The 24975-nt window shown below is 40.2% G+C and overlaps 1 protein-coding gene across 3 annotated transcripts; it reads right to left on the bottom strand.

Moving 5' to 3' along the window:
• Positions 1–3948: 3948 nt before the first annotated feature.
• On the bottom strand, positions 3949–21370 carry PM20D2 (peptidase M20 domain containing 2). Of its 3 annotated transcripts, none has more exons than XM_027743552.2 (7): positions 20881–21370; positions 20655–20803; positions 16926–17068; positions 13795–13949; positions 11274–11409; positions 6913–7020; positions 3949–6088 (listed from the first exon to the last, which is right to left on the bottom strand). In XM_027743552.2, the coding sequence occupies exons 1-7, from the start codon at positions 21325–21327 to the stop codon at positions 5886–5888; spliced, it is 1341 nt and encodes a 446-aa protein (XP_027599353.1). In that variant the 5' UTR covers positions 21328–21370; the 3' UTR covers positions 3949–5885. The 3 variants fall into 3 exon arrangements, 1 of the variants encoding a protein (XP_027599353.1); XR_003544994.2 differs by lacking the exon at positions 3949–6088 and adding an exon at positions 9449–9584 and having other exon boundaries at positions 6934–7020; XR_003544992.2 differs by lacking the exons at positions 3949–6088; positions 6913–7020 and having other exon boundaries at positions 11334–11409; positions 12341–13949.
• Positions 21371–24975: the final 3605 nt, after the last annotated feature.

The raw sequence follows: 24975 nt of genomic DNA, 5'->3' as shown, positions 1-24975 counted from the left end.
CCGTGTGTTTTCTACCTTCAAAAGAATGATCTCCATGAGTTTATACATGTATATAAGACCTTTTTTTGCTCAGGACCTGATCCAGACAAATACAAAATGTCCTCAAATCTGGTTATGCTGCTCGAGCTGGAGAGCCTTGTGATTTCACAGGAAGGGCTCGGATAAGAAGCCTGTGTGCAAACTCACAATCACCACAATGATGACACTAGCTTTCCGCCCCAGACTGTGTACATTACACTCCTTGTTCTTCTTGCTTTGGGTGATATTTTACAAAATAATTCAGACCTATTTCTCAGAGGTTAACCCAAAGCCCAGCCTGGGATGATGCTCTTTTCAAAAGCTGAAGAGTATTGGCAGGTCTGTGTGGATCTTGGGTAGACACAAGTTCTGCCTACAAGCAGATGAAGAGATCTATGTCTAAATGAAAAGGCTGGGAGGTTGGGAGACTAAAATCTTTAGTAGTTTCTAAGGATGATGCTAATTACTGATAGGGTGAAGCAGCAAAAAGGCAGAGTTCAGTCTGTAACAGATAGAATACTGAGAAGGCATGAAGAATGATAAATTATTTCTTCCCTAGTAAAAAAAATTCTCATAGTAATCAAATCAATAGATGTTCCTTTCTATATGCAGCACAATTAAGAGATTCAGTACAAAACAGATCCAAATTCCCTGCAAGTTCTGATGAGCAAGTAGAAACCCCTGGGACTCCCCTCTCCTGCACTTGCTCATATGGCAATGTGGTATTTGACGGAGCCCTGAGGAAGCAGCAAAGAGAAAGGGAAAGAAAACATGAGAAACCATGTACTGCACAGTCCACACCAGCTTGGTGGCAGTACAACATGAGGCCATTCGGATGCTCAAACAAATCTTTGAAAGCTGAACAAATGGTAGAGTGTGAAGCATATTCCAATCTCCAAGAACCAAAAGCATATATAAACAGGAAAACTATGGAAAATTGTAACTTCTGATGAATTTTGTTATGAAACAAGACTCCAGTATTGTAATGAACATGCACCAGAGCTGTGTGCTTTTATCCTTCAATAACTTCTTGAGAAGTTAGGAAGAAATGAGCCACTATTACACTTGCTAGGTAACTCTGAGACTAAACAGCTGAAAAGATAACTGTACAGGGGCAGCCAGGAGCTCAGGTATGGTATCTACTCAGCTCACTGAAAGGACATAGCGACCAAGACAGAGTTCCCAAAAAAACATGCAGCTATCCAGGCTTCAGGCTGCAGGGAGTGCCGAAGTCTTTCACTAGATTGTAGCAGAGATAGCAGTTGCTATTGGGATCATTCAGCCTGGAGAAGAGGCGGCTTTGGGTGATGTAATTGCAGTCTTTCAGTACCTAAAGCAGGCCTACAAGAGAGATGGGAAAGAGACTTTTTACAACGGCCTGTAGTAATAGGACAAGCAGGAATGGCTTCAAACTGAAAGAGGGTAGGTTTAGATTGGATATTAGGGTGGTGAGTCACTGGAACAGAAACTGTGGATGTCCCATCCTGGGAGGTGTTCAAGGCCAGGGTGGATGGGGCTTTGATCAATCTGGTCTACTGGAAGGCGTCCCTGCCCATGGCAGGGATTGGAACGAGGTGATCTTTAAGGTCCCTTCCAACCCAAATCATTCTACGATACTCTATAACTATCATGAACTACAGCACCATATAAATGGTTGTTTACACTATTCTCAACCACGTGAACTTAATTCTTTCCCAGAACTGAAGCATATGGCTTGTCACTGTATTTTTAAATAAGAACATTCAGATGTAGTTGTAGCTGAGAAAAATTCTGGAGGAGTTTTGTCACGACACTTTTGGCTTCCATTAGTGCTTAAAGGGATCTAAACCAGCAGCAGTCTTACTCAACTTTGGTTTAGTAGAGTTTGGGTAAGAACTCTTATATGAGATGCACTTCTGTTACTCATGAAAACAAAAGGTGGGGGGCAGCAGGAACCAAACAGGTTGGTAGACAAAGGCTCTGTGGAGGGCTGCTACCTTAAGGGAAGGAAACTGCAAATCTTATGGGGGAAAAAGGAAATAAAAAAGTCAGTCTACATTATAATTATTTAATCCTAAACACTTGTCTCTAAATAATAGCCTGTTTTCAAGAATGCTGTTAGCAAGTTATGAGATCACTCAATGAATACTAGCCAGACTTAATCTGACGATGTGTCATGACCCTTCTTCACAGGAACACAGTCCTGCTCCCTGTGACTGCCATGGGATCAGGTACAGAGCACTCAGATAATGGGAGGGAAATGATTACAGAAATCGGATTCACAAGAACATAAAGCTGCTTCCCATTTACTATTTGAAAAAAGGCTGCTGGGCCCTTCTATACCAGGAACACAGCAAGTTGCAAGTTCTCTCCTTAAGTCTTTTCATTAAAAAAAAATCCATTTCATTTCATTTCATGTTTTGTTTTGCCTGAAACAAGGTGTTATCTTTCACTCAAATTCTAGGACAGATATTAAATAAGGAAATACAATAGCTTGGTGGGCTGATAGAGGCTTTAAGTTCTTCACAACATCTGGATACAATAACCTCATCCTTACATATCTGTGATTTGCCATCAGCTGTTCAGAATAATTTCAGCCAGTGCAGTTCATTACCTACACACTTTGATTCATTGCTGAGAATACTATTCCTGACAAACATTCCAATATTCTTAAATTATAATCAGCTTGGGGAAGACTGCAGTTAGGGCAACTTAAAAAACATGACAGATTTTTTCATATACATTTGATTTATGAGCACAAATGACTGAAAATCAAAGTGAGTTTTATTCCCACAGAAATTTCTCTCATAGAGTATCATTGTGATAGTAAAATTGCAATGTTAATTCTCAAACTGCTTTAGTTCTGAACCTCAAGAATAAATATCCTGAGACACAAATCAGAGTTAGGTCACATGGGGTGTTGAACAAGGAGGCTGAACGAGGATTCAAGCATTCAGCAAATGCAGCCAAGATCACCTGATCTAGTGTTGATAATAATCCCACTTCAAACTGGAGGCTGGACCAGGTTTAGCCTGACAGAGATCCTACAGAGAACCCTCCCAAGCACCATTCCTATTATTTTATCAATTCTAACATGTTTTAACAGTTAAAACAGCCCTAGGATTATAAAGACTAACATTAAATATTGTATTTGAAAAGTATTAACCCTCTGAAAGGCAGACCAAAATGGAAAGCTTAAAACCACCTCACTCTTACCTAATCATAACAAACTAGAGGGGTAAAAAAATCAAACATGCTATTCAAATAAAGTCATGCAGCCTCTCAATATTAAGCAAACGACAGGAGAATTTAATCACAATATAGTGGGTTGGCTTTTGCATTTTTTTTTTTTTAGGCCTTCCTTAGCAACGGGGGTCAGAAACCGAAGGAAGTATTCCATATCATCCTTTAGCATAACACAACATATAAACAAGGCGTAGATAAGAGCGCTCACTCTCTTCTCTCTGGCGGTGGCTGAAGGCAACAGGTCTCTCCACAGAGAGTCTTTGCTTGTATAGGCCAAGGCCTGCCTGCTCAGACCTGACGTTATCTCCAGTCCCTCTGGGAGGTGTGGGGGAAGTTGGCTGGTGCTTCACACGGTTCTATTGTCTCGTTCAGGGAAGTATCTAATTAATTTTTTTTTTATTTATTCGCTAGCTCTCTATTAATGGTGTATATTTGGAGGATATTTGTTTTGTTTTTTTTTTTTATCCCTGTTTCCCCCCTCCCTTTTCCCTTTTTTCCCCCTTGGAAGCTCCCTATTGCGTGTACAATATATTCAAATTGTATATATAATTGTAAATATATGTAAATACATATTTTTGATATAATCCCATTTTGTTCGGGCTTCTTTCGGTTTTTCTGTGGTTTGTTTTTTTTCCTCGCTTGAAAGAGCGGGAGGGGGGAGGGGACAGCTTGGACTTGGCAAGAAAGCCAGGCCAAACTGATACACACAATTAAATTGCTTTATTAATATCAACTCATCTTTAATCAGTACTTCAATTCCATTTTAGTTCCAGCAATTATTACAACAAAATGAAGATATGCTTTTAGTGCAGAAAAGTTTAATTAACTGATCTTGGACATGATGCAGCCAGCAAGTCTGGACAAAGAGAACTGAGAAGGCTGTAATGCACATCAGCTGGTAGGAAACACAACGACATAGCACGTATTGCCATCACTGGGATCCCAACACACCATCTTAAAAACAGGAAAGCAACAGGCCAAGCAGTTCATGCAGGAAGAAATAAAAAGCAACATGTGCTAAGGAAACTAATGAATTGGGTTGTTAACCCAGTAGATCATAATGAATTGCGATTGTGCCTGGCAAGGCAGACTGTAGATTAGAAGTTAAGGAGAAAGTTCCTTTGACAAATCTTGGAACAAATTTCAGTTGGATTTAGTATTCAGCTTAGTACCCTGTATGTACCTATAGCTCACAGTCCAAGCCTCATCTCTTTCATGCATTCATCTGTCAAAACTGCTAATGGAAACAAGGATACTGGTGTAAAACTGGAAGTTGAGAGTAGAAATTAACTAACTATAAATTCTGAATAGAATTTTAGACTTTATCATTTAGACACTGGTGCTGTTAAAAAAAAAAGTTTCTGAAATTATTTTGTGCATTCTGATTTCCTGGGGAATACAGTTTGCCTGACTTTTTTTCTGAATCTTACTGTAATACTTATGCTTAGGAAAACATTAAGCAGTAAGTTGCTTTCTCACTCACTCTGTCCACTGGTTCCACTTTCCACTGATTCACGAGATCCTTTAATAAGTGAATGTAAAAAATCCTAATGTGCTCGGGCGCACAGAACACCACCTAGATAAAATCTGCAGTATTAATATCTCTGGGAAGCAAAATAACAAGGATTAAACAGACTAACAACACAACACACAAAAAGGACAACTGACAAGACTTAACAGATCTGCTACTTAGGATATGGAAACATGACTTAATAGATCCGCTGCTCAGGATATGGGAACAACCATGTTTAAGAAGCCAGTTACTGCACCAGCAATCCTCAGTGCAAGCTTCCCTGAGACAACTAGAGGGGTTTGCACGCAACCAATTTAAGGTGACCTTCATTTACTGCTTCGTGGTACCACACTTGAATGTTTGTAAAAAAAAAAAAATTTTCACTGGTTTAGTTAAATTTATACACATCCTTCAGATCAGTTAAGCTGGTGCAACATTTGTATTGCCTTAGAGTAGCACTTTTCCTGCAGTAGTTTCAACGTGTTAATTTAAACAAATTTAATTTAAACGTTTAGTTGCTTTCCAATTTTTTGATCCATGACTTCTCCACAACACCTCCAAAATTTATTAGAAGGAAGATCAATGCATTTCAGGAAGATCAAGCTTCACAGACTGCATTTCCATACAAACAGTTCTCTTCCATTGCTGGAAGCTATTATTGTCATAACCAGGCATGTTTCCAAACACAGCCCCTTCTCTCCGGTGAAACCTGAGGTCTCCATTTTGTGCCAAGAAAAGTGACTGACCAGAGAGAAATGCTTCAGATTCAGCCTATGACTACTGCATGAACTGTGCTTTTTTTAGAAAAACTGCCATATTACCCCTGTAAGGAATATTACTTTAGCAATACATAGAAAATCACTAACAAGGGATCTGAACACTATAATTCATTCAACACAGCAAATGAAAGACAACATATTTGAGATCTCTTTATGAAATTCATCACCATATTGAACACAAACATTAGAGTCAGATGAAACTGCACATTTTTGAATGCAATACTGTTTGCTTTTCCTAAAGTAAAAAAAAAAAACAATATTTCTTCAGCTATATATTTATCCAGCCCCTACTAGGATTTAAATACAGCATCTCCATTAAGTCAATCCTACTGAGAGAGGCTTAATGAAGTTTAGTGTGATGCACATGCTCCTACGCCAACATCAGATTCCTTTTTAGGTTCTACTGGATTTATATGCCCCTCTTCTTTAAGCTTCATCTCTGCAAAGTCTTTCCTGACTTCTTCTAACAGACCTGGCTTGAAAATGACATCCAGTGCTGTCATTGCCAAAGCTTTGGCTGTGCGCAAAGCATAGAACTGAGCAGTCTGTGACCCTGCAAAAAACAAAGTAAGGAATTTCACGTTAGATTACTAATATTAAACCACTAGCTTACTGCATAAGGCATAGTCTGTAAAATAAGATCTTTAAGTTTCAATGGCCAGAACAGTTTCTTAATCTACTTGCATGAAGTACAAGCCCATTTTCTCATGCCTCAAACCAATTTTTCACATGCAAGTACTTAATTTTCTGCTACTGATATAAACAACTAAGACTGAAAACGGAAAAATGAGCATTCATGTTTTGCTTTTTAGACAATGTGGAGTTTTATACAGCTGGCACTGTTATGTTTCCAAAGCACTGTGCTTTAGGAGTAAAAATTTTTTCTTTTGTCTCATCTTTAGAAACTCTTCTGAATATGCTGCTTGGGATAATCTGTCTAATTTCTTGTGTCTAGATGGTATACCAAGTCAGGTTTTTCATATGAAAAGTGATCATCCTTCCCATATACATTTAACTTTAGATACAAACCCAGAAATTCTACATTTGTCAGCTTTTTCTGCAACTCTACTATTAATGTACTTAAATAGTTTCAGGGTCCATATTCAGCTCAAATCTCATCATGCTTGACAAAAGCAACCTTGTTTCTATACATATTCACATGCAGCCCATTTCATATTTACACTTCTAAACATCATACATACAAAGCTACATTATACACAGTACCTTTGAATACCACAGAAACATATGAAAGCTTTAATTCTCTGTAATTTGAAATATTCACTATTTCTAGGTTTGCTGTAGTGAAATCAGCAAGCAGCCTCTACAATGTATAAGGATTCCAAATATAAACCTTTAACCTTTTTCACTTCCACTCACCTGCAGCTTCTGTGTACTGCTCAGTATGATTCAATGCATCAGAGCCAATATAAAAATAAGGATGAAGCCCAGGGACCACAAATGTAACATTTCCAAAGTCTGTGGAACCTAGAAGGAGCACAGAGATTTTCTTAATGAACAAGTGTTGAACAGTTTTGAATGCTGTAAGAAAATGCCTGAAAGACATTATCTCCTGCTTGTATCTAAAACAGAATATCCTTTGCCCCAAATAACAAAATAAAAGCATTTCTAATGAGTCATTATCCATATAAATACCTCCCATCACCAAGGTGCTTTCCCTAACTAGTCATCTCCAGATGCTGCTCTCCAGTGTGCTTCTGATCAATGATCAGTTACCAGACTGCAAGGAAGATGTATCAGCACGTTCCTATTCCCTTTACTGTTAATCTTTTATCAAGCATCTCCCAATAGTAAGCTGTTAATTATGAAAACAATGAAACAATGAAAGCTGCAAACCCTGACATTTCTGGCAGTTCAGCAATTTTCCTGTTACAGCCCTTAAAACTAGGCCCAAAACTTCCCACTTCTCACCAATATGCAAACATTCAGTGTTAGATAGAAGACTCTGAAGTAGAAACCTATCTTTAAACAAAACCAGATTGAGGACAACTATTTTTTCCCCCCATGCCCTTTGATTATTCTCAGGTATGGAAATCTTAACAGCACAAGCACTCTTGAAATAAAATCAGAACTAAACTCCAGACAAAATGCTAGTGCTTTGCAGATATAAAAAAAACCCTGATAGCAGTGCTGCAGATTTTAATGATGATGCTTTCATGTCTGACTACCACTTTCAATATGTTATCTAGTGATAGGATCTATCTCACAGTACTGCCATATCTATTGAATGATATCCCCAAGTAGTAGATCCTTCATAGTAAATCATCCAAGAGTCTACAACTACATCCCAAGTGCCTTTTTTTTTTTACCCAAACAAGCAATCCACTCATTATTTGTTAAAATGACATTTTGAAGTTGGAGAAATCAACATACTAGTTATTGTGATATCCAGACACCAGAGAAAGTCATAGCAGGGAAAAATGGGGATGATCAACTATGATCTCAGTTAACTTTTTTCAGGCCAGAGATGCAAGGATTGGTTTCTATAGCAATTTGTTTCTATAGTATAAAATGACCATCCCAAAGATTTAAAATTATTTGTATCAGGTAGCCTCCACATTATGATACCTTGTGAAGAGATGATATTGCTAATGCCTTAAGATGTAATAATAAAATGATTGAAGAATACAGATTTTATTTGGAAGCATATAGTTATTAAAAGTGAGTCCACAGAGCCTACATTATGAGGACAAGAGTTTGCTATTTGCTCTGCTTACAGAGCAAAGACTTGGAAAAAGCAAGACTTGTCCAAAACCATCTTTTCCAATAAATTCATCATACATTTGAAGAAAACCCAAGTCTTGGCACAGCAACAAGTTATTTTAATTTCCAGTAGTCTGTACTACTGATTCATTCTTTGGTCAACCTGGACAGACAAACCAGAAGTTTAAAAGTTCTGCATCCTCCAGACTAAGCCAGGAGGTCTAGACTTGCCTTACTAAGTCCTAATACATAAACTGCTGGAAAGACAGTGTTGCCCTTTTCCCCGCTCTTACTTAGCAAACGAAACATCAGAAATGTCGGTGCATCACAGCTTCCAGTCCTGTAAAATTCCAGTTTACAAATTATTTTTGCTGAATAGAGGGATTTAAACCGGGTATTTTCTAGTAATATGGAGAGCCAAAATCCAGGCAGCTTTTAATAAAACTGTGACAGTCAAATTCTCTCCTCTAACAGATAAAAAGAGACACCCTTCAGTGGTAATAACCTAGATGCACGTTTACAACATCAGGTGTTCCAATGGCTTCCATACAAACATCTGAAATTGTATGCTTGCCAGATATATACAGATCAGGACTCCTTCTAGAAGTATAAATAACTGCAGCTGCAATATACAGAATTCTGCACTATCTTCAACAGAGAGGTACTGGGACCTCCAGCCACTCAAAAACATATCCTGAAGCTGATACTGAAGCCTCTTCAAGTCACTGAATATTTAATAGAAGTCAGTATTACCACAAACATGAATGGAGGGGAAAATACCAAAGATTCCAGGAAACATTTATATACAGTCCCAAGCCCCAAAAGTGGCATTTTCAAAGCATACTGCCTCCTTCTTAATATTCCCTGTATCAGTCTTGTGCACGGGGAACCAGTGAACCCCATGAATGCTAAAAATATCAAAGTTATCACAAGTGTTGGTGCCTCATCTAAGGCATGCTCAATTAAGCCATCTTCTTTGGGAGGTTATTGGTATCCCGTAGTAAAGCTGCCCTACCGCCAGTAGGAGGAGAAACAGGCCATGGCACCTGGTCCAAACTAACTTAGTTTCATGTTATTTATGTCACCCTGGTTGTGTGCCAAGCGAGCAGAGTGGGCACAAGGCACACACGGAGTAGTGTGATTTGATGTGCTAAAGAAACTCTTTGTAACGCTTAGCTGCCTAGAGCGATACCTGTGAGCAGACCGATACCAATACCCATGTAGAGGTGGCAGCGAGTTTGCTCATCTGTTTACGACTTTTCTGCTGCACAGACATGGAGAAGCAACTGAGCTATCTTCCTTCCCTTTCAACAGAAGAAACTGATATCCTAAAAGAAAACATTGAAAACTGTATGAAAACTAAACAGAAATAGAGGTCTTGAAAAAGATGACACAAAACACTCAACCCCCCCCAAAAAAGGGTAGCATACAAAGTTCCACTCCTAGGGCTCTGGAGATTGTGCTTTGTATCACTCCTGAATTCCCACTGCAAAAATTCAGAGGAGAAGCTGTGGAAAGAAAATTCAGTAAAACCTACTGCAGTGCAATATAAAAATGCAATTGCTCAAGCACATTTTGACATTCGACAAGCAATTCAAGGATGGAACAGGCACATGGGGAGTTTTGATTTAAGCAAGTTAATGGTTAACATTTAGCATATCATGTAACTTACATATGAAAGTCCCATTACAACTGGGTGTCTGTGCTAAGTTTACTTGAAGTCCTCTGAACAAAAGCAAGATCATCAATATTCACGATCACTCTTAATACAATGGTTTGAAGGAAGCAACTAGCAGAGCTCCAGAAAGCCGAACTACAGTAAACATTCTACGTAAGTTTCCTCAGCCCCTTTCTTTGGCTAAACCAGCAAAGTATAAATCTTATTTGTACTGCACCAAAGAAAAAAAGAAACCTGCCTTTAGTTATAATTTGCTTTTACACACAAGACAATGAACCAGTCGAAAAAAACATGTTTAATTTGGAAGGGAAGTAAGAAACAGAAAAAAAAAAAAATCCACAATACCAGGGGATAAGAAGTCTCCCACGTCCACAAAAAAAAGTTTGGAGAGCTCTGTTCCCAAACACCAAGTTTATCCAAACTCCAAATATAATCTGCATTTAATATAGAGAAGATAAGCACCACAATCAAACTAGTCAGAGTAACTTTTTACCAAGAAAAGTATTTTCTTTCTAAGAGAAAAACCATTAGCATAAGTGGAGTAAAAATGTCCATATATACAGTTACGATCAGTAGTGAAAGCTAAAAGTATGAGCAGCAGTTAAGACTTGAACAGAGCTCCTGCAGGAACATTCTGAAAAAAAACCCCTGTTAAGTATAATGAGAAATCCACCTAAGCATTCACATTCCTGTTACAGCTCTGAGACCAAAAAAGTTAAATCGTTTGAGACAGTCAAGACCCAAAAGCGAACATCTACTTGAACAGCACCCTTTGGAAAACTAATCTGTTGAACTCTTGAACTAAAATTAGAGGTCTGTTAATGAAAAGATTAAATTAGGGTGAGATGCTTAAACTGCCATTTATAAATATCTCAAAAAACTCCCTCTGAGATATTTGTTAGATTCTAGTAGATTTATTTATATGAAAGCTTGTAAAATACTATTAAAAAAGGTTCCTATAAACAAAGTCTCATCCCCATGCATAGCAAACCAGGATTCTGTATTTCAAAGCCACAGAATGAGACACAATTCATTACACATCTCAGTAAGACTGTTCTTAGTTCTCCAACATTTCCCCCAATCAAACTGTTTATTAATTGAAATATTTTCAGAACTATTACCAGAAAACGATTACTGCTCTTCTTACCTGTTCTCAGCTTCTACAACAAATACAAAAACACCAGCCAGAGATATAAACCTTTTACAGAACTTCACTATTGTAATTTGGCTTTTTCTTCTGACCAAATTTGGTTTAACTTAGCTCTGTTCCATTGTTTTACACATTTTAGGGTTGATCAACCTAAGCTTCAGTTATAACAAAAAATAAAGATGGAGTTACCTGACAAACCATTCAAGATAGCATCTTCTGATATAAATTCTATCCCAAGCTTCTTTCCATTCTCTTTGTAAACTTGCTGGAGGCTCTTATTTGGAAGCACATTGTAGTAATCATTTTCACCACCTTTTATTTCCACCTAGACAAAAAAAACCCCAAATTATTTTAAGTTTTTCTCCAACATAAGCCAGTTCAATGTAAACAATCTAAAGGCCAGAAAAAGTAACTATGTATCCATACTTCAAGCCCAAGGCAAAACAGACATAAGTGCTAAGTTTCTTTCAAAAACACTACATTCTGCTAAATATTACCCTTGATCAAAACACAGCTGGCATTCTGTTCAGCTTGCACTAGACAGTCAAATTCCAGAACCAAGGATTTCACAATTTTCTCCAAAAATAGGAAAGAAACATTTCCTGTAACACTGTCTAATGATTCCTACTACAGGCACTATTAAACTACACAGAAATCAATTTAGGCTTTTACCAAATTCTATTTTACCTTTGTTTAGCACACTTCCAATAAATACAGCCCCATTCATGAAGTGACTTCACGCAGTCGAGAAGTTTGAAAACAAATGGGAAAAAAAAACCTATCAATGTCAAATTTCAAGAGAGATTTTAACTTTCATTCTGCATAAAGTACGCTTTCTGAAGCCCTTTTCTAAATAGAGTGAGAAGGCCACAGTAGGAAAACAGCATCTAATGCCTTAAATAGACTACAAAACTGACAAGCTCACATTCACACATACCATATCTATTTGTTTTGATGAGCACATACATTCTTTTTATAGTTCTATTAGTCACAAAGCTGTAACTACAGACTAGGTAGAACAACCTACCTTAGCAATACAATGCAAGGTAGTCATGTTGCTTGAACCAGCCAGAGGAGGCATACCTCCATTTACTAAAAGCAAAAAAAAGTGGGAATGCTAACTGAAAAAATCACTCAATTTTTCACATTCGATTGCTACATGAGCCTGCTATTCAATGGGGCAAAGGATCTAGTGACAAAGAACATGGTAAAAAAAAAAAAAAAAAAAAAAAAAAAAAAGACAAAACACCCAATACCTGTTTTGCTTGTTCCTACCAGTAAGGTTTGCCACCAAGCCTCTCAGGTCTCTGAGCCTGTCAGCACTGTCTGTAGGATAGAAACATCACCCACAGCAAAACAAAAAAAATTGTGGGGCACTTGAAGAAATTGTATGTATATGGGATTGGGCAGGATGCATCCAAGGATGCAGAGTAAGAGAGAAGCAGAAATGCAATCTGGGAGCTATCATTTTGTAAGTGTCATTGAAATAGAGGAATTCTCCAGCTCACTGAAAAAGAGCTAAAGGTCGCATCCACCTTGAAGGGCCAAGAGGAGGACCTTGAAAACTACAGACTGGTCAGACTGTCCTATCCCCTCAAGTTTCCAGAGGGATTACAGACCAAATAAATCCTCCTAAGACCCGCGTCCCGGCTCACGAATCACAAGGCGATCGTGGATACACTCATGGAAGAGCAGACAGTGCATGATCAAGCTTAGCTTTTCATGACAACGTGTCTGGCTCAGATGACACGAGACATGCAAAATCCAAGTGTTACAATCAGTGGCACAAAAATCCACATTGCTGCCCGTTACCTGTAGCAGTCATCTGCAACCAATACCGGTGCCATGACTGTTTCAATATTTCTATCATTTGATGTAGACAACTCCTGTGAGACCACATCTGGTGCTGTGTTCATTTTGTGCTCCTCCAATCAAGACTAGGCTACCAGAAGGCCATCAAGATAAGCAGGTGAAGAACATGACCTACAAGAACAGGCTGAAGGAACTCGATTTGTTGAGCCTTCAGAACAGCAGGTTAGTGGGACATCTTATTGCTGTCTACAGTTATCAGATGGGGATGGTACAGAGAAGACAGAACCAGACTTCTCGGAGGTCAAAGTGATGTGACAAGAGGCAACAAAGGGAATTCCCATTAGATACAACAGAATCACATAATGGTTGATGCTGGAAAGCACCTACGGAGGTCATCTTGTCCAATTCCCCTGCTCAATCAGGGTCACCTAGAGCTGATTGCCCAGAACCACATCAAAGCCGAATTTGAATATCTCCAAGGATGGAAACACCACAATCTCTCCAGGTAACCTGTTCCAGTGCTCAAATCATCACAGCATAAACATTAGGAAAACCCTCGTTCACCATGAGCTGGGTAGAGCACTTGCTGAGAGAGGATGCAGAATTTCAGCTTTGGAAGTACTCAGAAGTTCATGTGGCATTCAGCAATCTGCTCTGAACACAGGATTAGACCAGATGACCTCTGGAGGTCTCTCCCAACCGAGATTCTTCTAGGATTCTGCAGTATTCTATTTATAAACCAAAGCTTGCTTTCAGGACACAAAGCAACAGAACAGCAAAGATTATCATAGTAACTCAGATTTACTTTGGCTAAACACCATGCAGACAAGTAATGCAAGCCTCGATTTCCTGTTCTGGTCTGTGTAACAGAAACACAAGACAATGAACACATTCTTACTTTGCACCCTGTGGCCAGTGCTGCAGATTTGAAGCAGTTCTCAACCTTCTCTGTCAGAACAGAAAGCTCTTTCATTGAAGGTGCGCGCAAGTAAAACTCTAGTTCAGTGTAAGAAGGAATGATGTTAGGTTTCACACCACCATTTTTTATTACACCTGCAGAAAGGGAAAAGTTGTGTTACCAGTGTTAAATGGAATAACTTGACCTTCAGCCCTGTCATGAAACTCCTTGGTCGAGAACTAAACATATAAACAGAAAACAACAAAACATCAGCTGAGCATGAAATACAAAGGATTTAAAAAATACAATATGTGGACAAGAGTTTCTTCATCACATCAGATTAAGTGGAACATGTTTGTGTTTTCCAGCACAATTTCACTGCATTCTTTGGTTAGACATCTGCTATAAATCTGTAGATGAGCCAAACTAGCATTTCTAATTAATCCCCTGAAATTCAATTCATCAGAGCCCTAAATCAATCCGGCTGCCATAAGAAAAAAATTGCTATAAAGGTTAACTTGGATTCCAATTTCTCAACATTTCCTCAACTAGAATGCTTCCAACTTACTTTGTGAGCTTGGAGAAAAATTAAGTTGCATTTCTCAGCAATACTGGAGTAATGTGTGTGTTGCAGTGCATGGAAAGTTCATCAGATGCCTCATACTAATTCTTCAGAAATATGGGAATGTATAATATATGTAGTTTTGTTCACAAGTACAGTTTGAGTTGGAAGTGCTCCCTCAAGGAAATGCGTGACAACAACATCTTTTTCAATTATAGCATCAGAGGCACTACCATAAAAGACAGTAATATTTAGATATTTCAACAATAAAACATTATAGAGCCCAGTTCTGCATTAGATTTTAAAGCATTAACAGTTAGGTGCTTTCAACAGGCTGTTTCTCTGGCCTCCTACCATCAATTGAGGTATGTGGAATAAGATTTGATTTCTGTAGAACCTGGGAAACTCTCTACCTTAAATGGAAATATTGTACAAGTTACTGATGTGTGGCGCTGAGGCCTGAAGAGACAGCACTAACAGGATGCAAAAGGGCAACAAAACATTACTTTTGGTGCTGAAAACCTATTATGAATTCCACCTGAAGTAATACCTTTCCAGTCTCAAATACAGTCAAAATAAAAAACAAAGTGCTGAATTAATCCACTATCAGTATCTGTCTATCACAAAAGGAACAGCTCAGATGAGAGGGACAGACATCACAGGAAAGGAACCAGCAAGTAAGTAATTGTGCGAATTTTCATGGCACACCATAACAAGCTTTCTCAAAACAAGCAGCTTCATGAGTAAACAACTTTCACTTGTCTTGTCCAGCACATTTGTAAATGCAACTGGATAGAGTCCGAGTATGTCTACAGTTAAATTTCAAAGCAACTGCAATATGGACTGGACAGCAGACCTAGATTAAAAGTAGGCTGCCTAAACACTACTAGTAGCAGCCAGTTTGCCCTTCTGGAGGGAAACCTTAGGGGTTTTTTACAACCTGTTTAATATAACTTTTTGAATAGGAAAAAACCCTACATTCCTGTTTTTCAAGGAGGCAACACTTACTCCATTCATAAGCAGGGAAGAAAGGTAATATCAAAATCTCAGAGGAACTCAAACCAACAGTATTTCAGTACACGAAACATTAGTTAGAAATCCTAGACTTCGAACAATGGAAATTATCTCAGCTTTTGTTAGTGGGTTAACACTACTATTTTTAGGATCACTTAATTCAGCCACTGATTATACTGCAAGTCTACAACACACGATCTCCAACAAAGTGTTGTAAAGAAAGCATTCCTAAAATTAAATCTCATTCTGTCCGCTTATACTTTCCCAGAAGTATTTTAAATATTTCCAATTTGAAAACCAGGTTTATGACTGCAGTTGTATCAACACAGTAATTTCAGTTTTGCTGTCGTTCAGGAAGCATTACCTGTAGGAGGCTTGTTTAGATACTTAGGTTTTTTTCCAATATTACCCATGTAGCCTTTAGAAACTATGAAGAAAGAAGTATTTAGGGGTTTAGGCTTAGATTCAACAGAAGACTTAGGCACCTCCAAGCTTACACCTGCAACACATGCATTTCAGACACCAAAACTCATAATTATGTGCCTTGTTTCCTACAGAGCAATAGGATGGAGAGGTTATGCCTACTGTCTGAAATTCTTTTGGGCATGCTGCACAGCACAACTGCAAACAGCTTCATCTAGAGTCAAAATGATCAGGACTCTATCCAGATATGCTGGAGAGAAATACACACTTGTATTACATACAGCACAAGCAACGAAGACATATAATGGTCAGCTCAGAACTTCCAGAAGGGTTTTAAGCTCATAAACAAGTACTCCAAACAAACAGCTCTACATTCAGAAGTCCTGTAGAATTGGCAAAGTTTATTAATTTTGACTTGGAAAAAGTTGTGTTGAATGTAATAAGGAAAACTGGGTTTATAGCTAAAGGGCAGCTTCATCTCAGCTGAAACTTTTGATGATGTTGATGCATGACATTGAAAGAGTACAAGTCAAGCTTAGTGCAAAATGACTTTTCTAATCCAAAATCTACTAGATATTAAATATTAGAATCCAGTCAACACCTAGTTGATTGGGCTACTAACCAGAAATATAAGCTTGTGCCATCACTTGTTCTTTGTACTTCAGCAAATAAACTTCAGACCACTACACCTTTCCAACAAATGCCATCTAACTAATGGAATACCTATTGAAAAAAGTGATGCAGTAATACTTCACTTTTCAGAAGCGTTTAATCTTACACCTTTGCAAAAACACACAGGTTAAGGAATTCAAGGTCATGTACCAAAATAAACTTGGCACTTTTTTCTTCCTTTCTGAACTGCAACTTCAAGTGCAAAGACTTAAAATTTGTCTCGCCTCTACCTAGGTACCAGAGTCCTCTTTTGAATATGATCTGTGAGTGTATTTTCAGCAGTTAGTTCTGGACACTTACATACCATTTAAATGAAATGGTGTTATTTCATAATATTTCAAGTGACTATACTAATTTAGGGCATTAATGCAATACTTTGAAATGTATGATAATATTCTAAGTTAGTACTTCAACAGCCTAAACTCTACTTGCTGGACATTAGTTTTAATGAAGATCTCACCATGAACTCTCCAGGTCGGTTTCATTTGCTGTCTTAAAACAGACAGATTGTTGTACGCAAGAACAGCAGCATCTAATGCATTAACTCCTTCCCAAGGATAAGCAGCAGCATGAGAAGCTTTTCCATAGTATTTCACAGTCACGCTAGGAAATAAAAGGCATTGCTTATTTGTTTTTTGTTCACTGAAAAAAAAAGTCTAAAAGAAAAAAGTTCCTTTTGTTCACACAAATATGTTACTTAAGTTTTGTGCAGCAGAACACCAAACAATTTACCTGGCACTAGACTGTTGCACAGTTAAACTATCTTTGAGTGCAGAAAAATGCTGAAAGATTTCCAGAAAACCAATAAAATGGAATGATACCAAGGGCCAGTCAAGCAAGAATGCTACTGGTAACATACCACTACAAAGCCTTTTCCTGAAGAGTACAGGTTTCACATATTAATTAAATTTCTCCAACACTTTTTTTTACACTGCCTGACTGTTCTGAGACTTAAAGTTACTAACATTCTTCTCAGAGAACAACAAACCCTCTTCTCGGACTCAAAATTAGAAGCCGACTGTCCTAATTCTTGTCAAATAAAATGCATACAATAAGACAGCAAAAGCATGTAAGATCACATATAACTCATGTCTAAATAACAAAAGTCAAGTTTTACAAGTGTAGTATTTAGTCTAGTACTAAATACACGTTATTATGCTACAGCAAGGATGTTCTTTCCCTGTACACCTCAAAAAAGGTGGTAGAAAGGCTTGCAACAAGGAGGAAATTTAGTGCAAGGGTTATCCTCCAATTGCATAGAAGTCATAAAAAATGCACCTTAACATACCTAGTAGGAATTCATGCTTTGCTTCATCTTGGGGTCATTGTTATTAGACTTACAAAATAATTTAATATTTCAGATTATATGAAAACTCTTTACATAAGAGGAAAATACTAAATACTGACAACTACATAAGGTCTTACTATTATAAAATACACAAATATTTTCTACTAATAGAAGAAATTTTAACTAAATCAGTTTGTACTCCATACCCACTCCTTTACACAAAAAACTCCATCTTCAAGCTCAAAGACTTCCTTCCACCCTGGCACACACAACCTTCCTCTTACCCAGCCATGGTAAGCAAGCCCAACTTGCTTGTCCCTCTGTCTTGCACAAATGCCAACTTAACCAGTTATCCTGAACTGACCCCTCACGCTCGGAACCACGCCACAGCTGTAATTAATACCAGTACTTAAATACCTGATAGCAAAGAGGGGCACAAGGGAGTGTACTCTTGCAGCAGGAAACATCTACTACTACTGGAGCAACCCAAATTAAGTACGCCCTTTTCCATTCTTCTTCATCCTCCAAGACAACCATAGATCCCTTTCTCTAGAATATGAGATTTATTTAAAATTTGTTATCACTAAGAAATCAATATAAAAAAACATATCCATTAATATCACAAGTATTATACTGCAACCCCTCAAATCGATCCACAAATATCCCTCGACATTCTCCAAAAAATGGGAAGAAAGCAAAGTACAGCAGAAAGTCATGTTGCAACTTTCTTTTTCCACAAGAAACATGTGTTTCTTATTAAAAAACCATTCTTTCAGCATTCCTTTTCTTGTGCTTTTATTGCTACACAAATGTCACAGAGTGTCTGAAAAACCCAACAGATTTTGCAGAATAACACCACCCTAAGCCAGTTTAAGAATACCAGCAGAAAAATATGGATCCTGTTTGACCAACAATAGGTTGATTAAATGAAAGATAAGTGAGTAAGAATCAGCAAACTTTGGAATGTATTCACCAGTTATCTCAATATGTTAATCTTACTTCAGGCACCAGCCAGCTTCCGCAGTAGCAGATACAGTTATATTAGCAATTTAGTGATCACCAGTCCTTAAACTCCTTGGAAACAACCAAAGACAAATTACGAATTGGCAGAACTGTCTTTGTACCTTTGGAATCTCATAATTACATAAAACATGACATAAACTGAGTATTTCAAGGTTTTGAAGATAGTAAGTTGTTTCGCTCAGATCTTCAATTTTGTGCCTCCTCCATGTTCAAGGTTTAAAGGCTATCTGGGACTTGCATCCTACAGCAGACCATCACCTCTGAAGAGAGGCTTCTAAATCTTACTGTATGAAACTTAAAAGGCTATTGCAAGCAGACAGGCAAAACTATCAACGAAAACTGAATCTTGAACATTATAAATATAATCTTAAGGTACAAAAACCAAAAAGCAAGCTGGGCTAAGTCCTGAAGGAGATTACGATAACCAGTAAAGACTCTTTAGAAACACAATAAAGGAATATAGCAGAGAGCTGGCCATGTAATAAAGACTAGGTGTGTTGCTAACCTTGCCTTTTTTACCATAAAATTTAGCAGTAACAGAAGCAAATTATCCATTGAAAAAAGCCCTGACAAAAGCAAAATGCCCAAGAACATAGGAGCTGAAAACAGTTCTCAGTACATCAAGTCAGAAATTACCGGAAAACCAGTTATTTAAATATTACAGAATGTAGTCAGAGACAGCCAATAGAAATACTTGAAAAATCTGTTTCACTGGAGGGAGGTTACTAGTGGGGTCTCTGCAAGATAAGACCCTGGGATCAAGAATCTTAGTAACAGCGACATAAAACGTAGCAACGAAACCTGCTGATAAACTACTGCTGGGACACTACGGAAAAAGAAGTTTATAACATCAAAAGAAGAACAGCATGGCCTTGCAGACTGGCAGAGTAAGAAAAGAAAGAAGCTTTTTTAAAAAATCACATATTTAAAGACTAAGCATTTGTATAAGAGTTGACTGCTTGAAAATGCCTGAGCAGGAAATCCCAAACATGCCGGCTATCTCCAAAGATACAAGGAGACACTATGGTCCCTGCATCAGCTAAGTAAGGTCTAAGGAAATTGCACCTCATGTACTGTGTACAATTCTGGGTATGCACATCCAGCAACGTGTACTTCAACACAAGTCAAGTGACTCCGAGTACAAACAAGCAAGTGCTGTCACTGAACAGCAGAGCTAATGAAAAGAAGACAAGACATAATTTCCAAAGAGTTACATGGTTAGCCGGCAAAAAAGGCAGCTGTGTGAGGGCAGGACTGCTGTCTATATGTACATTAAGGGCCAGGAAAGCCAAGAACTACCGTGGATCAAAAAAAAGTTGATGTGAGAGTTAATACACACAACATGGCCATGACTAAATTTAGGGTGGAAGTTAATATGGATCCAAACTGCAGTCAAGCTTGGTCGGCCAGTTCTTTTCAAAAGCAGGAGGTCAAACGTGAAACACTTTCTGAAATGATTAAAATGCACAGAGGACTACATGACCTGGCACCCTGGCAAGCGTGGAACTATGATCCTTGAGAGCCTACATTTGCATCTTTAAATTCTATTTTTATTTTAACAGATGGGATAATCGCATGGATGTTTAAAAGAAACGCTTAGAAACATCAGAACAAAGAACTGATTTTTGGGACATATGCAAGATTATCTCAGAGCAGTCAGGGATTTTAGCACTATGCTGAACACTGCACTTCGGAAGAATGCCTCAGAGTGCCATTCCCTAACAGTGACCTGGCTCCTTAGCTGACTGTAAATACTTTGTCTGAAGGGCATCTGCAAGGTCCCCGGGTTTCAGCCACTGCCAAAGCAGTGTTCTACTGAGGGAGGGGACAAAGGGCTAATAACAAACCACCTCTTTCCATCTGACCCCGCTCACTCACTCGTGCTCAGCCACATCAGGCAGGTAAGCCGCGTTTTCCTGCGAGGGGTGCGCCATGAAAACCGCATCCAGGCCATCGAAAGCTCCAGCCTTTATCAGGTCGATTTTGCCTCCTCCCTGCTCCTCCGCGGGCGTCCCCAGCACCGTGATCTGCAGCACAGATGCACAGAGAGGGTCAGGGGCAGTCAGAGGGGGGACACCGCCGCCTCCCTCGGGAGGGCTCCCACCTGCACGGGCGCGGGCTCCGCCAGGCTCTCCAGGGCGGCCTTCAGCGCCAGCGCGGCGCCGGCTCCCACCTCGGCGATGAGGTTATGTCCGCAGGCGTGCCCGAGCCCGGGCAGCGCGTCGTACTCGCAGAGAAAGGCGATGCGGAGCGGGCCGCGCGGGCCCTGCGGGGCGGCCGTGCCCCAGTCGGCGCGGAACGCCGTGCCCAGCTTGTAGCGCGGCCGCACGGCCCAGGCGGCGCCGGGCAGGTCCCCGCCGGAGAAGAAGCGGGTCAGGGTGTCGTGCGCCTGGTGCTCCGCGTACGCCAGCTCGGGACGGCTCCAGATGTCGCGGCTCAGCGCGCCCAGACGCGCCGCGTTCAGATCCACGCTCTCGCACGCCCGCTGCTTCAGCTCCTCCAGCGCGGCGGCCGCGGCGGGGTCGCCCTGCGGCGGCTCCTGCGGCTTCATGAGGCCCCGGGAGCACCTGACGGAACACCTGCCCTGCAGCGTGAGACCGGCGCTGCCGCCCCCTTTTATGGCCTCCGCCGCACCGCGGGGCACGCTGGGAAGGGTAGTTCGTCGCCCCGTGTCGACCTGCAGGCGGCGCCCAGCCAGAACTCCTCGCCCCAGCGCGCCCAGCGCGGCGCCCCCGGCGCGGCCGGCGGAGTTTCGCGGGCCCGCCCGTATCGCGTGCCGGGCGCCTGCCGGGTGGTGCTCGGTGCTGGAACCCACCGTGCTCTCTGGTTTAGGTCTAGGTGTGTTCTGGTTTAACCCCAGCCGGCAGCCAAACCTCGCACAGCCCCTCACTCACTCCCCCACCAGCAGGACTGGGACAGAGTCGGAAGGGTAAAACGTAGAAAACTCGTAGGTTGGGATAAAGACAGTTTAATCGGAAAAGCAAAAGCCACGCATACAAGCAAAGCAAAATAAGGAATTAATTCACTGCTTCCCATGGTCAGGCAGGCGTTCAGCCATCCCCAGGAGAGCAGGGCCCATCACATGTAACACTAACTTGGGAAGACAAACATCATCACTTCAAACATCCCCCCAACTGAGCATGATGTCCCATAGTCTAGAATATCCCTCTGGTCAGTTCGGGTCACCTGTGCCGGCTGTGTCTCCTCCCAGCTTCCCATTCAGCCCCAGTCCCGTCGATAGTGTGTTGTGTGACATGGCATTTGTTTAAAATCCTGTGTGCACATATTGCTAACAGGGATTTATCAGAAGCTGGAATGGGTGCGAAGTGCTCATTGGGAGTTTTTAGATACAAACCATATAGCAGGGACCTTGCCTATTGAACCAACCCATATCTGACAAAAGTTGAAGTCAACAGAAACAAAATGACAAATTTCTGGTGGTATTCATTTAACTACCAGAAATTCCCTTTTTGTTCATTTTAGACATGATTTATCCACTGTACCCTTTCCCCACAACTTTTCTGTCACCTGTAGAGGTGCTTTGGTGTGCTGAACTGCAGGTTTCCCCTTTCCACAGAAAACGGGCGAGGTCCTTTTCCTAATCACACCCAAACCCTACAGGACTCTCTTTTCCCCACCCGTCACCTCCTTGCACTAATGCCCTCCCAGTCTGTCTTTGCCCTTTCCCTGGGTGCTTGTAAAAGCCTCACTTGCCACATCCAGTCAGTTCTAGTCTTCACTACTCAGCATCACCCCAAAAAGTACTACTTTGCCCCTCCAGGCTCCAAAACAGTGTTCACAGTCCCCTTCTCCTCACCTAATTGATCCTAATTCTCCTGTCCTGTTCCCTCTTCGTAGCTATGTTCCCTGCCTCCACTCCTTCTCACAACTTTTTCAGTCTTTGCAATCCCAGTTTGTTGCCCAGCCAGCCCAGGTCACCTCTCCACTTGTTTCCTGCCCCAGTCTCCCTAAACCCTATTTTCTTTTCATCCTTGCTCCTACCTCTCCTGTACTTTTTGTGCAGTCTCTCTTCCACCTGGTTCTGAGAATGCCCCATATGATGCAACCAGTGAATTGAAAACAGTGAATTACAGAATTGAAAACAAGGTGCTTTTTGGCTGAGTTATTTTTCTGCCAGATCACTGAAATGGGGGTCAGGTGAGAGCAGTCAGCACAGTGTGCTGCAGAGGACATACCAGTGCATGGCCAGGGGGCAGTGACACAAAGGGCAACGCCCTTGTTCTAGTCTAGGACTGGCTTAGGCTGCATTGGCACTACAACTGAGGATGTCAAGCCTCAGAGCCACAGCTAACAGGAATGGCGAGGCTTGGCCACAGGGCAAATTGCACTGTGGCAGCTGCCTCCAAACAACCCAGCTGCTCGTTCGGAGGGCTGAAGAAGGAGCATGGAGTGCACAGGAATGTCAGCATTTGAAAGTGGGACAAACTTAGCTCTGGCTCATCCAGGAAAATTTACCACTCATGGGGAGCAGCTAAATTACTTTTAGGGATTATGTTATCTGCTCACATCTTGCTGTTTTCTTTTCCAACTGAGACTTCTCAGATAATGAGAAGGTTGGATTACTTACGTGACCACTTTAGGATATACTTTAAATCCTCTTTGTCTGCCATGAGGATTTCTGAAACATGCAGCAGTAAGATATCCAATAATTTTATAAATTTAAGCATTACAGAGTTTATGCCAGCTTGAGAGTTTCAACTTGCATGTTTGAAAACTGGTAATATGTATCATAATTAGTGCTAACATCAGTTAACATAATAATGGGTATGTTGTTTTGTATTTTCCAATTCACAGTCCCACATAATTTGCACGCTCTGTGCACAACTTGTAAGTGTGGTTCCTTTAGAGGGTTTTGCTGACTGGGAGAACCTCCCTCCATACTTCCTGGCATGTGCTCCTGCTGTTGCTTTTCTTGTGAGGGTCTGGCAACCGTGTTGTCTCCAGTGAGCTAGTTCAGTCAGTAAAAATCAGCTTAGAAAAGAAAAATGGTTAATTTTCAGCTGAATATGGTTTCACAAGACACGCAGTAGGTCTCCACTTCCAAAAATTCCCAGTTCCACCATAATTTTCCCTTTCCCAGCCAAAAATTTATCCCACCCCCTATTCAGCCTTTGGAATTTGTTGGACCTTTACTGGAGCTTATGCAAATCACTAAAATGGCACAAAAATAGCTTATGCAAAAAGTTGAGTAATATCCTACTGTTTTAGTGAGTTAAATTGGACAAAGGTCCATGAAATGCCAGGGCAAGGAGGGCGTTGTGAGACTGGGTGTGTGGAAGCAATGAGCTGCTCAGCCAGCTCAACTACTCTGATAAATCCCACCCAGACAGAGCTGCTGGGAGCATCACTGTTGAGGACAGCCCACAGAACTAAAAATAAACATTTACAGCTGCTGCAGGTATTAAAGCAGAGTGGGGGTCTTGCTGTGAGCAAAGCAAAGGAACACATTCACATAAGTTGAAGACTAAGCAAGGCTGCAAGAATTTTTTCCTTTGTCACAATAAAAGCAGTGCTGTGACTCCTGAAATCAGACCAATTCAGGAAAGGAAAAGGAAAAGGTGTGAAGTATTTTTGTTTATAAGCAACAGATGCATGCTGAATGAGGCTTCCATTCCTTTAATAAAGAGCCCTTGCCTTTCTAATCTTGTTCCTATTCTGTCTCCTCCTCAGTATGTACTGTTTGTATGGAAGAATAACTGAATATTTACCCCAGATATGGGATGATACCTATTAAATTAGCAATAATTTTCTTGCTCCTTAACCTTCAGTTCTCAGTTATTACACTATCATGTTTTTTCTCCTACTTTAGGAGAAGGCACAGTCTTTCAACCTTTTATGCCCATTTGAAAATTCATTGAATGTCACCGGGAGTAAGAAAACACTTATATTCAGTACCTTCATTTTCTATAGGTTGTGCCTGGGGTCACGATTATGAGAATGTTGTATTACAGTCAATCTAAATTATAAGTCTACAAAATGCAAAACATATATCCATAGCATTTTGTTTACTAAGACAGAAAAAACACCACATTTTTTAAAAACTAGGTCAAAAATACTATGCTGATATTTTGATTGTGCTAAACAAATTACAATGCAGTATTGAGACTGCTTAAAATACTGGTACTATATAGAGGAAATACAACCCAGGCAACATTGCGATTCTTTGGGAAAATCAAGA

This window comes from Pipra filicauda, unplaced genomic scaffold (assembly GCF_003945595.2).
Source record: "Pipra filicauda isolate LSUMZ 115617 unplaced genomic scaffold, ASM394559v2 scaffold60_size3304689_pilon, whole genome shotgun sequence".
Lineage (NCBI taxonomy): Eukaryota > Metazoa > Chordata > Aves > Passeriformes > Pipridae > Pipra > Pipra filicauda.
This window is presented reverse-complemented; position numbering and strand designations above follow the sequence as displayed.

Coding starts and splice junctions, on each gene's coding strand:
- PM20D2 (XM_027743552.2), bottom strand. CDS start 21,327: ATGAAGCCGCAGGAGCCGCCGCAGGGCGACCCCGCCGCGGCCGCCGCG. Junction 11,410..13,794: donor CACTGGCCACAGGGTGCAAA/GTAAGAATGTGT, acceptor TTTTTTGTCTAG/GTGGAAATAAAAGGTGGTGA. Junction 6,089..6,912: donor GCAGTACACAGAAGCTGCAG/GTGAGTGGAAGT, acceptor TGTTTTTTGCAG/GGTCACAGACTGCTCAGTTC.